Genomic DNA, 14,872 nt, shown 5'->3' on the forward strand with positions numbered 1-14,872 from the left:
CAACCCCTGGGCCCTCCCCCCCCCAAACTCGTGGGACAAAAAGAAAGACTGCAGTAGTTAGCATCAGCGTGCGGCTGCCAGTCCATCGAGGGGGTTTTAGTTGTTGCCTTCGCCGCCGTCGTCGTCTTGCTGGTCGCTCGTCCAGAGCGTGAGGTTGTCGCGGAGGAGCTGCATGATGAGCGTTGAGTCCTTGTAGGAGTCCTCGTTGAGGGTGTCCAGCTCGGCGATGGCGTCGTCGAAGGCCGTCTTGGCCAGGTGGCAGGCCTGCTCCGGCGCGTTCTGGATCTCGTAGTAGAAAACCGAGTAGTTAAGCGCCAGCCCCAGCCGGATGGGGTGGGTGGGCTGCATGTGCTCCTTGCTGATCTCGTGGGCCTCGCTGTAGGCCTTCTCGGAGGACTCCACCACCGTCGCCCTCTTCTCACCGGTGGCCACCTCGGCCAGGTAGCGGTAATAGTCCCCTTTCATCTTCAGGTAGAAGACTTTGCTCTCGTACTGCGTCTCGCTGCAGTTCTTGATCAGGTAGTTGTCCAGCAGGCTCAGCACGTCCTGGCACACCGCCTCCAGCTCCTTCTCGATCTTCTCGCGGTAGGCGCGGACCATCTCGATCTTCTTCTCGTTCCCATCGGCAGAGGTCTTCTGCTCGATGCTGCTGATCACTCGCCAAGACGAGCGCCGCGCCCCCACCACGTTTTTGTAGGCGACGGACAACAGGTTCCTCTCTTCGTTGGAAAGGGGCTCGTTCAGCTCTGTCACCTGCACAGAGAGAGGGAGAGAGAAGAGAGACACTTGGGTTAAACCCCATCACTTCACCTTCCTGTCACACGTTGGGTGCTCCCGTGCATCTCCAGCGAGAGGCAGAAGGCGGCCGGCGGGGACATCGCGCCGTGGTCCGGTCCCCCAGCAAAAGGGGACAGGATGGGTTTACTCCAGGTGGTCTCCATCTCTTAGAAGTCCAGTGTTTTCCAGAAAAATCTTCCTGGAAAGAGACGCCTTTCACCTGCGGGATGAGAGTTGGGCTTCATGGACAAGCAAAGCGCGAGGGTGGACATGGTCCGGCGTCGGGAGCGTCACTGTTAATCCACACGGATTAACAGCACCGTGGCTGTGGAGCGCTCATCTTTTCCGCTTCCCGCAAGCACAGGGCACGCTTCCGAGATGCCTACAGCACACGTTAGATGTTGAAACCGCAGCGGCCTCAGGCATCTGCGCAGACAAGGACTTCAGAGCCCACGTGGCGAGAGTACGCGCTGCCCACACGGGATTTTCCTCGCTGAGGACAAGAGTGTTCACACACAGCACCACTCCTGCCCGCCCCGCACCGCGGCAGCAGAGGGATCGGGGAGACGACGGAGCACGGGGCCCTCTCCCAAAGCAGCTGCCAAACGCCGCTTCGGCCGACACCGGGACATGCCGCGCTTGATCCTGCGGTAACCCCATTCCAGCTCCCACAGCACCAGCTGCCCAGCCCCACACGCACCCCCTTGTCCCCGTGCCGTGCCCTGGCTGTGGGTCTCTGCGTCCTCGCAGTGGGTGCAGCAGCCCAGGACGCTGCAGGGTCCGGGTTGTGCCGTGCTGGGGCAGCCACCGCTGCCAAGCAGCACCTTGAGCCTGGATACCGTCCTGGGACGCGCTGCCCTGCCACACACACACCCCAGGAGCACTCCAGAGGAGCGGGGACCCATTGGGATTAGGCAATGGTTTGGATCTGAAAGGCTTCTGCGCACAGGGAGGCATTTTCACGAGGACGAGGTTTGCTCTCCATGGCCACGGTGGTGATGAGCAGGGCGAGGGCTCACGTGGAAGGTGCAGGATGGCCCAGCCCAGGACCTCCCTTGTGTGGCCTGCAATGACTCGTCCTCGCTCACACCACGTTGCCCTGCTCATTGCCTGCCCGCAGCTTCCCCTGCAGCGGTTCGGCTGTGATCTGCCCCCCAAAACCCTGCTGTGCTGATCCAGACCCCCCTACGCCTTTCCTTGATGCTGAGGCAGCCGGAAAAGCCTCCTTTCCCACTTCCCACTATTGCAGGGACCTGGGCTGCTCCATGAGATGCTCCACAGCCTGGCAGGGGAACCAGCAAACAGCCCAGCTCCACACAGACCCCTTTACACCCCTAAACCAGGCACAGAGCCCCTTTACACCCCTAAATGAGGCACAGAGGCCCCTTTACACCCCTAAACCAGGCACGGAGCCCCTTTACACCCCTAAACCAGGCACAGAGGCCCCTTTACACCCCTAAACCAGGCACGGAGCCCCTTTACACCCCTAAACCAGGCATGGAGCCCCTTTACACCCCTAAACCAGGCACAGAGCCCTTTTTACACCCCTAAACCAGGCACAGAGCCCCCTTTACACCCCTAAACCAGGCATGGAGCCCCTTACACACCTAAACCAGGCACAACTGCCCCCTGCACCAAGGGCAGGAGGTGGCTGGGGGACCGGGGTGTCGCGTCAGAGAGGACAGGGCGTCCTGTGGCCATCAGCACAGGCCAAGGTGTGCAGGGCAGCGTGCTGAGGCAGCTCCCAGCCTGGTCTCTGGTCTCCAGATGTCCGTATTTCTACAAGCCTTAACAACTTTGAGATGACTCCATTCATTCTTCCTTCCGAGTGACACCCGCACAAACATAAATTAAAGACGCTGCGAGGCTAAAGCCATCTTTGAAAGACGCTGGAGCCCAGAGGAGGAGTCCCCCTGCCCTAGAGCTCACGGGTTGTCTGTCCTTGGAGATCTTCAATACTCCACCAGGTTACCCAGGGCCTCGCCCTGCTTTGAGTACGGGAACGGGGAGCAGAAACATCCAGAAATCCCAGCCTGGCTCACTCCTACCTCCAGCTGTAAATGGAGCATCCAACAGCGACAGCTTCCAGCTCCAGCAGTTTCTGTGCCGACGCTGGCCGTGCAGGTTGGGCCCCACGCGAGGTCCTGCTCTCAGAGCAGATACACCGGCTTGAAGTGAAGCGTGGACCAAGCAGATGACTTAAAGCTGCCCCACAGCCCAGTCTGCAGATGCTTATCGCTGCATTTAGCGCCTCTCCCCAGAAGAGTCTCGCTGGAGGACAGATTTATTAAAACTACAGGGAGTTTTGCCGGATTAGCTTTGCTATAAACACCTTAAATTCGAAGCTATTGGGGATTAGGGTTTTGCTGCCTGTCAGAATCCTTTCACCAAACCTGCTGGCAGTCGGGAGGTGGCTGTACCTGTGGAGGAAGGCGATTCCTCCAGGGAACTTACCCAGGAGGAACGGGAGCCTCCTTACCCGTGTAACTGCACTTCAGCAGCACCCACGGCCACAGCCTGCGCTCCAGCATGGGACTGCAGTCACCACCGCGCCGCTTCTGCCACCAGGGCTGCATGGGTGAGCATCTCCAGCAGAAAAACATCCAGACAGCACCACGGCAACTCGTCCTGCAGCGTGGGTCTGTGCGCTGCGGCCAACCAAACGCTGGTTTTTCCTTATGCTGCAGGATGCTGGCACAGAGCGGGTTCAACCAAACCAAAAGCGAAGGAGCAAGCTCCGATATGCTCAATTTATAGCATCGCATTGAACGCCTCTGATGCAACACCAATAAGGCAACAGCCTGGCATTAGGTTGCAGCAGTCATTTTAGAAGCCCTTGCTGAGAGTTTTTGCTTCCAGCATCCAGCTTAACATTGCCAGAGCCCTCCTCCTCCTTCAATTCGGACCCTGGAGGGGGTCTCACCTCCCATAAGAGCAGGGAAGGTCAGGCTCGCATCTTGGAGGCACCATCACCCAGCCTGAGGACGCAGCAAGTTCCAGACTCACCGGTTCCTGCAGCCTTTGAAGGGTCTGCAGCACCAGGACCCACACGCCCTAAAGCCACAGGGATGGTCCAACAAAACCTGCAGGGAATTTAGGGTTTCTGCTGCTTGCCGGCCTGGAAGTCTGCAGGAATCAAAGCCCTCTGGTTTGCAGCCAAGCCCCTCACATCTCAGAGAAGGTTCTCCCAATTTCTGCGCCCCATCCAAACCCTGGCAGGCTCCTGGTGTGCCCGAGGGTCACGCTGTGGCCAGGGGACGTCTCAGCCGCATGTGAAGCCAGGGAGCCCCCAGCGTCAAGGTCTGTGCTCTCCAAAAGCCCAAGGGTCGCTCCTACCGCACCTCTTGCCAGAAGCATCCTAATTAGCAGGATTTTGGGGACCTGCAAGGGAGGTGGCAGGTTACTTTGCTTATGGGGCTCATTTAGGACTCTTCTCCTCCACTTCTCACCTTCAGGAGGTCCAAAGCGATCAATCCCGAGCACACAATGAAATAATTTCTGAAAACCCTTCATCTACAGAGTAGTTGCAATGGAAACCCACGGCAGGATTTCGTGTTACCTGTTTATTCTTACATGCATGGATTTTCACTCGCTTTCTGTAACGAAGTGCCCACCCATTTACGGCTGCTACCCAGCTTTGATGTCTTATCTCACAGCACACAACGGAGCAAGATGAAGAGACCCAGAGAGCCCTCCCCAGGGAATACCATCACCATTTGACAGTTTAATCCACGTTATAAGCCTCAGCTCTGCTTTTCTGATCATCTAGAGAAGATCCCAAGACCCTGGAGACATCAGACATCTACACAGGAGCCAGGGTTTTCTAGAGAGAGACAAAGACAACCATAAGAACCCCAAACTGTCCCTTGAGAACAGCTTTTGACCACCACCAGAGCTCCTCCTGCACCTGGAAGTCCCACACCAAAACTGGGCTTGGTCCGAAGCCACCGGCGAGGGGAGCAACCCACACACATCAATTTGGGCTCAAGGGGCTGCTGAGCATCCAGGGCTACCTGCAGCCATCTCTAGGTGCCTTCAAGCTCATTAAGCTGTCATCATTAGCTGGCAGCTTGATTACAGCCAGGACTGGATGTCCCACAATAAGAACAGCTTCTCCTTGCGTGCTCCAGAGGTGTCCTCTAACACCATCAGCAGTGGGAAGGATGCTTTTCTTGAGCACTGTCCTACTTCAACACAAAGTAGGCGTGTGTTAAAGCAGACCCAAATCTCAAATCCTACCAGATTTCGCTGCTTCAGGTCTTTTTTCTCTCCTGTACCGCAGCCTTCTCCACGTCACACTTCCAAAATGGAAATCACACCATAACCACTTCTCTCCTTGCCGACCCCTCCGCCGTCCTCTCCGCTCATGTCTCATCTCAGCACGGCCAGGGGGATTTGGGGCTGCAGGTCGAGCCCTTCCTCTCATCTCAGACACGACCAGAACTGCACGAGCAGGCTGTGGGCAGGAGTCAGTTCCCCTCTGCTGCCTCCTTTGGCCATTTCAGTGTGAATTCAGTGTGAATTCAGCGTGCTTGTTCCTGTTTTTAAGCTGGAGGGGCAGCTTTCATGGCAGGACTGAAGGCACACGAGATGGTTCTGCCATTACGTTCCAAACTGCGTCAAGTGCACCAAGGACTGGCACCTAAAAAGTCAGATTGCTGACTGCTTGTGGCACAACTGGATCTCAGAGGCTACTTGGGCGCTCTGATTAGGACTTCTGCATGCTCTTACGGTTAACAGCAGCACTTGAGACAAGGTGTTCAGCCTGGGAGATGTGAAAACCAAGAGCTCATTTATTGCACTGCAGCTCAAGAACTACCTGAGCCAAGGTGAATTTCCTGGCGCCGCACGCAGGTTTGGTCAGCCCTTGGGAGCCTGCGGATCTGCTCCAGTTTCAGCCTGGCTCTGATGGGTTTCAGCTGAAGAAAAAGCAAGTTTCAGCGACTTGGGTCATTCCTGCAGGCCATAAGAGAGCCAAAGTGAGAAAACCGGTGACAGCAGAGCTCTGAGCTGCTCCTATCCAGCGTTGGTAGCAGCGTTTCATGACCCATCCCTTATCTGCAGCACTGCAGTGCCAGTGTTTGGTCTAACGGCCCAGACCTTTCCCGCTGCACAACACCCAGTGCCACCCATTTGCCTCACCGGCTTCTCCTGCAGCTTTTGAGATAAGGCAAGCGCCAGGGACCATCCGCTGCCCTCCATCGCTGGCTTCCAGCACCTCACCTCAACGCCACAGCAGGGACAGGGGACAACCCAGGCCCATGGCAATAACCAACTGCAGGGACAATGCATTTCAGTGCACGAGGGCAGAACTGCGACCGTTTCCGAATCAGTGCTGCATGGGCCCGGAGCAGAGAGCTGCTCCCACAGCCAGTGGGAATGAAAGGAATAAGGAATGAAAACCCCAGTAAGTTATTCTTGTCTTCCTCAAAAACACCCCAATTCTTGTTAGCCTTACCACGAGACAGCCTATTAAACAAGATGAAAACTGGTCCCTTCTTCCACTGTCTCCCTGCCCTGTACCTATTAAAACCTCTTGGGAAAAGAGCTGATCTCTGCTGGCCCAGGGCCTCCCTGCCAGCAGATGGAGGAAGCAGCTGGAGGCACCACACCAGCCCCAGTTTGGGAGTGCTGTCACCCCAGGATCACCACGCATCCCTGGCAGATGGCTACCAGCACCTTTGCCTGCAGCAGAAGGGGCACCAGGCCATTCCCTCCCCAGGACACTGCTCCAGATGCAAGTTTAAAAGGCCTTGAAGATTATCTGCAACGGGCTGTCCCCATGCACCGAGAAAGGAGCTGCTGGGGAAGAAGACCGGCCTGGCTGAGCAGACAGCTCTTACACGAACTCAGAAATAAAGAAAGAGTGCATCAACTTAGGAACAAGGGGCAGGTGAAGCAGGAAGCGTTTAAGGATGTTGTAAAGTCATATAGAAAGAGAATTAGAGATGTGAAAGCTCAGTTAGAACTTGATCTAGCTATCTCTGTTAAGGATAATAAAAATGGTTTTATAAATATATTAATAATAAAAGGAGGGTCAGGGAAAATCTCCATTCCCTATTGGATGAGGAGGAAAACAGAGTAACTGAAGACAAGGAAAAGACTGAGGTACTTCGCACATTCTTTGCCTGTCTTTAACAAAAAGACTGGCTACCCTCAGGGCAACTGGGCTCCTCAGTTGGTTGACAGGGTCAGGAAGCAGAACACCCCTCCTGTAATCCAGGAGGAGGGAGGCAGTGACCTGCTGTGGCACCTGGATCCCAAGAAGTCTATGGGTCCGGATGGGATTCACCCTGGGGTGCTGAGGGAGCTGACGAAGAGCTGGCTAAGCTCTTTTCTCTAACTCCATCATTTACCAGCAGTCCTGGCTGACTGGGGAGGTCCCAGTTGGCTGGAGGCTTGAAAACGTGATGCCCATCCACATAAGGGTCAGGAGGAGGATCTGGGGAACTACAGAGCTGTCAGTCTGACCCTGGTGCCTGGCAAGATTACGGAGCAGATCATGCCGAGTGCCATCAAGCACCATGTAGAAGACAACCAGGGGATCGGGCCCAGCCAACATGGCTTTAGGAAAGGAAGGTCCTGCCTAACCACTCTCATCTCTTTCTGTGACTGGGTGACCCGCCTGGTGGATGAGGGGAAGGCAGTGGATGTGGTCTATACCCCAACTTCAGCAAAGCCTTTGACACCGTCTCCCACATCCTCCTGGAAAAGCTGGCAGTCCACAGATAGGACAGGGCACCCTTTGCTGGGTTAAAAACTGGTTGTAGGAAAGGAAGGTCCTGCCTAACCACTCTCATCTCTTTCTGTGACTGGGTGACCCGCCTGGTGGATGAGGGGAAGGCAGTGGATGTGGTCTATACCCCAACTTCAGCAAAGCCTTTGACACCGTCTCCCACATCCTCCTGGAAAAGCTGGCAGTCCACAGATAGGACAGGGCACCCTTTGCTGGGTTAAAAACTGGTTGGATGACCGTGCCCAGAGAGTGGTGGTGAATGGTGCTGCATCCAGTTGGCATCCAGTGACCAGCGGTGTCCCCCAGGGATCAGTACTGGGTCCAGTTCTATTCAACATCTCTACTGATGACCTGGATGAGGGGATTCAGACTACCCTTAGTAAATTTGCAGATGACACCAAGCCGGGGGGGCAGTGTTGATCTGCCAGAGGGTAGGAAGAGGCTGCAGAGGGACCTGCACAGGCTGGGTCCATGGGCAGAGACCAACGGTGCGAAGTTTAACAAGACCAAGTGCAGGGTCCTACACTTTGGCCACAACAACCCCGTGCAGTGCTGCAGACTGGGGGCAGAGTGGCTGGAGAGTGGTCCAGCAGAGAGGGAACTGGGAGCACTGGTTGACAGTGACTGAACGTGAGCCCACCCTGTGCCACCAAGGCAATGGCATCCTGGCCTGTACCAGGAATAGTGTGGCCAGCAGGAGCGGGATGTGATTCTCACTTTGTACTCGGCACTGGTGAGGCCTCACCTCCAGTGCTGGGACCAGCTCTGGGCCCCTCACTTCAGGAAGGATCTGGAGGTGCTGGAGCAGGTCCAGAGGAGAGCAATGAGGCTGGGGAAGGGACCAGAGGGAAAGTCTTATAATGAGAGGCTGAGGGAGCTGGGGTTGTTCATCCTGGAGAAGAGGGGACCCAGGGGGAACCGTATCACTCCCTACAAGTGAAGGGAGGTTGTATCAGGTGGAGGTCGGGCTCTTCTCCCAGTAGTGACAAGATGAGAGGGAGGAGGGAGGTTTAGGCTGGAGATGAGAAAGCACTTTTGCACAGAGAGGGTGATCAGGCATTGGAATGGAGTGCCCAGGGGGGTGGTGGAGGCCCCATCCCTGGAGGGGCTCAAGGCAAGGCTGGATGTGGCATCAGTGCCATGGTCTGGCTGATGTGGTGGTGTTAGGTCATGGGCTGGACTTGATGATCTCAGAGCCTCAATGACTCTGTGATTTTTCTCCTCAACAGCATTTCTGCACAGTTTAAAGTTTAAAGACTTAATTTCTCCCCCCATTCAACCATTATTCTTCATTAGAGTCCATCTGCTCGCAGGCTTTTTAGCTGAAGCGGCCACCCATGGGATGACCATGGTCATCATCCATCACTGGTCATTTCCAGAGCCTTAACACTCACTCAGCACCGGGAAGATGATGTTTCGTTGTCCTCCAAGGTATGGCAATCAAACCCAAGCCGACAGACGTCAGGGGCTCCAGCACGTCAGCCGTGACACACCAGATAAAGGAACCAAGTTTCACGGGGGGTGTTTAGTGCTGCTGGAAGCGTTAGCAGCTTAAAGACTTACCTCACAGCTCCTAAGAGTACTAATCTGGCTCGGATATTCGTGCTTCCCTGCTCATCTCCAGCCCCAGCGCCACCAGATCACCAAATCCTCCCTGCAGCCCAACACGAGACGCTTGTCCTTCATCAGAGCTCCAAAACTGACAGTGCTGAGCTGTACCCATGGCCCCCACTCAGTTGAAACGAGTAGAGATGCCGTGCCATGGGCAGGACACCAGTTCTGGTTGCTCCCAGAGCCCACTCCCAGTATCCTGGAGGATCCCAGTATGCCGGAGCAGGATGAACTGGGCAATCCCTGGCTGCTTGCATGCTGTTAGCACCTCGAGCTGCTGCTCCAGCGGGATGAAACAGGAGATGCCGCAGCCATGAGAACAACGCCCCGCGGCCGGCGCACGAGTGTTTAACCACGTCGTGTCACTGCCCCAAGCGCTCCGGGAAAGTCTGCTCCTCGCACTGCAAGGCCAGGTTCTGAAAATATTTTTTAAAAACCCCTAAAACCCAAGATATTTGCTGTAGGTCTTTCGGTCTGCAGAAGCAGCAGTTGCTTGCAGAGCCTGAGATGTGTTTGACTGGATTAAACAGGAGACTGTGCAGCACACCAGCTCCACCACAGTGTAATTTCTGCACCAGGGAGCAGGGTGATTGTACCTCCAGATGTACCTTACCCTCCCACTGCTGTGGGGATTTCGGGCTCCACCTTACACACCTCTAGCACAGACAATTTTACTTCATTTCCTAAATGAACAGAGAGTCGAGGTTTTGCTCTGGCAGCTTCCTGGAGCGCCGAAGCCAACGTTAAATTAGGAGGAGGGTCACTTTCCTATTCCAGCTCTGGATTGAACCACCCTGGCCTGGCTCCCGCTCCCCTCCTCCCAGCCCCCTTTTGAAGCCCAGGGGACCACTACCACAGATCTAATCTCAGCCCATCGCAGGTGACAGAGCCCCTCGGGCGCCGACGTCTCGACAAGCCAAGCTCCCACCGTCGGGGTAATGAAATATTCATCCCCATAACAAAGCCCAGCAGCATAAACAGGCAAAGCCCGACGCCTTCCTCGGCTGGGTGTAAATCAGAGGCTGTTAATCTCCCCCACGCTCTCATCCACAGCATTAGGCATTTACAGGCACAGCAGCGGCTTCTCCAAGCGCTGTTAGCAAGCGGCAGAGCTCCACAACTGTGCAAACACCGTGTCCGCCAGCGGCCTCGTTAGCGCCCAAACCGAGACTTCTCGCTGGGATTTCTCTAGAACCTTTGCTGGAACCATCCAAGGAGCTTTGCCCGCTGCGTAAGCAAAGCCGCGTCCCGACCCAGCCGACCCAGCCAGATCAGAGGGAATTTGCAGACAATTAAGGGACGTTTTGTACCCGAGGCCCTTCCAAGCGCAGCTGCTGCAGACACCCCTGGACCGACTCAATTCTAACATCTCCTTTATCGAAGAAAAACGTTAAGCACTCTAATCCCTAATCTGGAGATCACTTTAAGGGACTCCGATGCCACCACCAGTGACATGTTCTCTGGTTACTCTCCTACCGCTGTTAACTAACGCGCTGCCCTTGGTCACTGGATCGCTAGTTTGGGGCCAAAAATCAGGTTTGGTTAATACCTAACTGAGCACATGCTGGGTCATTTCCGAGCTGTGACTCAATCTGGGTTAGCATGGAAAAACCCAAGATTCTGGGGGGAAGTTTGCCCTTAAACAGGCAAAGTCTTTTGTTTCACCAGCTACACAAAGGCATGGCGTTGAGACACGCATCTCGCCAGAGCTTCCCGCGGCCCGAGGACTGCTGCCTCATCATTTCAGCTCCATTTCCAGAATTTACCATTCCTGAGCGTTTCCAGAGCCCAGAACCAGCACCACAGCCAGGGTGAACGTGGAACCCTGTGCTCCCCAGCCCCAGTGCGGGGCCCTGGGCCACCCGAGGGGCTGGGGACACGGCCACCCCACCGCCGCACTCCTCCCCGGGGCAGGCCCCCCCCCCCGGGGGCAGGCCCCCACCCACAGCCACGGGTAGGGATTCAACACGGCGACATCCGCAGAGCCACGACAGGCCTCTTGCTTAAAAGGACTATGTGAAGAGCAGAACGAAAGTCCTTTTGTCACCACTTGCCTTCATTTTAGGTGGGAGGAGGGACTTTGCTCACGGGATCAAGCAGCCAGGGGAATGGAGAACGGTGACGATGGCAGCGCTGGCTGTGCCTGGCCGAGGAGATGACACCACATTACACAAACCCCACGGTCAGGGGGCGGTGGGTCCATGTCCTTCCCCTTTCCTGCCTGCTCCAGACCAAGCACAGATTTGGGATGTCACCCACTGCTGCTCAAAGCTGTGCAGGGGGGAAGGTGGGGACCAGGAGGGGACCTCAGCAATGCCAGCGCATGAATCCTGTGCAGAAGAGCAGGGCCACGCTCCCCTGCAGCCTCACGCACCTTCCAGGACCCTCGGCCGCCCACGGGTGAACGTGTTAAGCCGTGGGCTGGGCTCCCACAAAGCCGTTTTGTCTCCACGGGGGTAGAAGCATTCCCCTCATCTGCTAAGGCCAAAATCCACCCAGGCAGAGCCCAGCAGCCAGGGCAGAGCATTTTCTCTCACTACCACCAGCGTGAGCCAGCCATGGTATTGATCTGAACAGCATCCTCTGCCGCGCTGAAAGGTTCGGGGCTCGAAAGACAAAGCCGCCGCATTTCACCAGCACAGCAACAAATTCACAGCTACTTCCCCTCCATTTCAGTGCCTGCTAAAATGGGTTTCCAAGCTATCACTTTCCCTTGCTACTGTTTTCATTAAATTTTTGCTTTCCGGACATCAGGTTGCCATTTGTCTGCAGTCAATGTGAATCTACAAGGAGGGAAGGGGACTTCAGCCAAGGATTTGGGGTTAGTTACCTTCCCAGTAAAGAACAGAGGTTGGTTAAGGCTTCCAGCCTTCCCAACAGAAATAACGAAGGCCTGGAGAGCAAAGGAAGGGTCTGAGCCATCTCCAAACCAGTCGGCGCAAAAACAGCACTAGCTTTGGAAAAAGCTTGAGCTGCAGAGCACCAAAGCATAGAAAAACAACTGGCAGCATCAAGAGCGCATCAGCTATCCAGAGACAACCGAAACCCGCATCATAGCTTTGCCATGGTGAAGCGGGAGATGATGCCTGTATCCTATCAAGGCTGTCAACGGAGAAGTGCTCGGGAAGCCAGGCAAATCCTGTTTCACCGTGCTTTATTCCAACACGCATTCACATCTCACCGTCAGTCACAGGTCAGGGGGTGGAACTGGGTAGAAAAGCAAAAGCAGCTTCAGATCTGCAGAGTCCTAAACGCCCCAGACACCGACCCCGCTGAGGAAAGGCTCCCTTGGGGCCAAATATGTGCATTTTCCAACTTCCTTTTCCTCCATGTCTGCCTCAAACAGCCCAGGGTCTGGCTGGGATGCACCGAGCAGCCAGCTCCAGTCTGAACCAGGCTGAGAGCCCTTTTGCTCTCCCCTACCAGGCCGGTACTGAGCTCCCAGCACAGAACTGCCCAGTTCATACAGTTAATGTGTGCAGTGCCCACTGGCCTTGCACAGAGGGCACGTTGCTACCTGTCCACAAGTGCAGATGTGCTACTCAGACTACTACTACAAGGTTACACAGAGACAACCCACACCGTGAGCCGTGACGAGGTGGGAAGCACTGCAGGACAGCGGCTCATGACAGCGGCCACCCTGCCCCAACCCCAGGGACCTCCAGGAAGGAAGCCCTGCTCGCGAGACCCCCACTACCACCAGCACGGTGTGAACAAGCTCCTCACTGCTGCAGGGTGAGAGCACTGCTCCTCTGTGGAGGAACAGGTCAGCACAAAGCACGGTGACAGTCACGCAGCCCCGCGCTCTGACGGTCCAGGAGGTGTTGAAGTCGCCCGCGCGAGGGACGGCAGCAAGAGCATCGATGCAGTCGTCGGATGCCAACACACCCTCTCCACTGGAAATGGTTCCTGCAAAGCCTTCCCCAGCCCCCTGGGAAGTGCTACTACAGCAGCGTGCGTTCCTTGCTCCCTGCCCGCCGGCACAGATGGCTGCCCAGCACTCCTCCAGGAGCAGCCTTCCCACCTCGCCCTTTGTCTCATCCACACGGCGAAAGAGAAAGCAGCGAATCGTCCCTTCGCCGCTCCCCAGGACTGCCCGGATCAGAGGGATCGATGTTTGCTTTAATTCCCACCCTTCTCAAGGGTGAGCCTGCTCTCTGTGTGACGCCCTGCTATCTGCAGCGGCCTGGGCGCAGGATGTGGAGGACGATAGCATGCTGAGCACCACGGCAGAAGGTCTCATGCCTCGTGCCAGGGAAGGCCTTGCTCTCCTCCTCCACCCACAACGGCCATAAACAGCACCAAAAACCAGTCTCATCTAAAGCTTGGGCAGCAGCGTCTGCTTTTCAACATCTCCAACGTTCGCCCCTCCACCACCACAGCTGAGGGTCCTCACTGCGGAGACTGGGTCCCAAAAGTCATGCAGCATTCACAGGGGACCTTCAGCTGAGCTCAAGGACTCTGCCATACAGTCCCATCCCTATGTAGGTACAATGTAATAATCCTCTCTCCACCCTTTTTAGGTGACTTATATTCTGCAAAAGTTACTGCAATCATCTCACTCGTTCATCTACGCATCCCCCCCCCTGCACTCTAAAGGTCTACGTGGAGGCACACGCTCTGCTCCCCCAGCAGCGCCCACCGGGGCTTGGCAGGGCTCCACCACCAAAAAGCCTCCAGCAGCATCCTCGGCTAATGGATATCGATCCGCAGCCCTGGCGCTGGGCCGGACGGTGAACCCTGCACGAGTCAACCAGACCAAAAGGCGGCTGGCTTCTGCCATGGGCACTGCGGGCAAACCCCGGCGAGGAAGGAAGGAAGGAAGGAAGGAAGGAAGGAAGGAAACTGCTGGTGCTGCATGGGCACAGCGTTGGCTGGGATGACAAGCCAAGTCCCACTGACCAGCGGGCACAGCCACCACCCTGGGGACCAGCACATTACAGGGCTGCCGGTACTCCTAGGCAGGGCTGAGGTGACAAGGGACAGGACCAAGGTCATGCAACCACACCCCAACATCCCCTCCTGCTCCCTCCAGCAGGTGAGGGGACCACTCGCTGGGTTTAAAGAGACACTCCAGTAAATCTGCCACGTTTGGGGGTGGAAGGGGCAGCCCTGCTCCCGCAGCAGCAATGCGACTGCAGGTACCCGTCAGGGGCACTGGTGGTTGGCACTGGCAGCAAGGAAGGAGCTAGAACTTACTATATATTTAATATTATTTGGAAGAAACATCTCTGTGGCAAACAGAATCAGCAGGCTGTAAGAGCCCCAGCACACCATTTCCATTTTAAACCATTAAAACAGCAATTCAGCACAGGCTCCCAAGTCAGCAGGGCTGAGGCTCAGCACACACCCAGAGCTGCCATGTTTTTGGGGACCACCAAAACGCAACGGCGAGATAAAACTGCAGGAAAACGAAGCCCTTTTCACGCACCACGCCAGGCTTCGAAGGAAAAGCGCCCGGCACTTCCCAGCGCAGCGTTAAGGAAGGCAGCAGCCAGGCAGCTTTAGAGGGCAGGGGACAAAAACAGGCGAGAGGCACGGGGACGCTTGTGCATCACCTCCGCCAGCCGCAGCCCGCACGCTCTCTGCCACCACCTGGGCGCATTGCAGCTCGGACCAGCGCACATGACATCACCAGGCGTTGCTACGGAAATGCGCGCGAGGTCACCAGCCTCCCGCACCACCGGCGCTGGGGGATGGGCGGCGCGGTGACGGGGATAACCGGGTGTGACATGCCCATGGCCGCCG

General features: G+C 56.1%; 1 protein-coding gene across 1 annotated transcript; it reads right to left on the bottom strand.

Annotated features, from left to right (window-relative positions):
* Window positions 1-8: 8 nt before the first annotated feature.
* Window positions 9-1,409, bottom strand: YWHAG (tyrosine 3-monooxygenase/tryptophan 5-monooxygenase activation protein, gamma). Its single transcript, XM_010193828.1, has 2 exons — window positions 1,320-1,409; window positions 9-753 (listed from the first exon to the last, which is right to left on the bottom strand). The coding sequence occupies exons 1-2, from the start codon at window positions 1,407-1,409 to the stop codon at window positions 97-99; spliced, it is 747 nt and encodes a 248-aa protein (XP_010192130.1). The 3' UTR covers window positions 9-96.
* Between the last annotated feature and the right edge of the window lie 13,463 nt (window positions 1,410-14,872).

The sequence above is a fragment of the Mesitornis unicolor genome, unplaced genomic scaffold (genome assembly GCF_000695765.1).
Source record: "Mesitornis unicolor isolate BGI_N332 unplaced genomic scaffold, ASM69576v1 scaffold10471, whole genome shotgun sequence".
NCBI classification, from domain to species: Eukaryota; Metazoa; Chordata; class Aves; order Mesitornithiformes; family Mesitornithidae; genus Mesitornis; species Mesitornis unicolor.

Coding starts and splice junctions, on each gene's coding strand:
- YWHAG (XM_010193828.1), bottom strand. CDS start 1,409: ATGTCCCGGTGTCGGCCGAAGCGGCGTTTGGCAGCTGCTTTGGGAGAG. Junction 754..1,319: donor CCGATCCCTCTGCTGCCGCG/GTGCGGGGCGGG, acceptor CTCTCTGTGCAG/GTGACAGAGCTGAACGAGCC.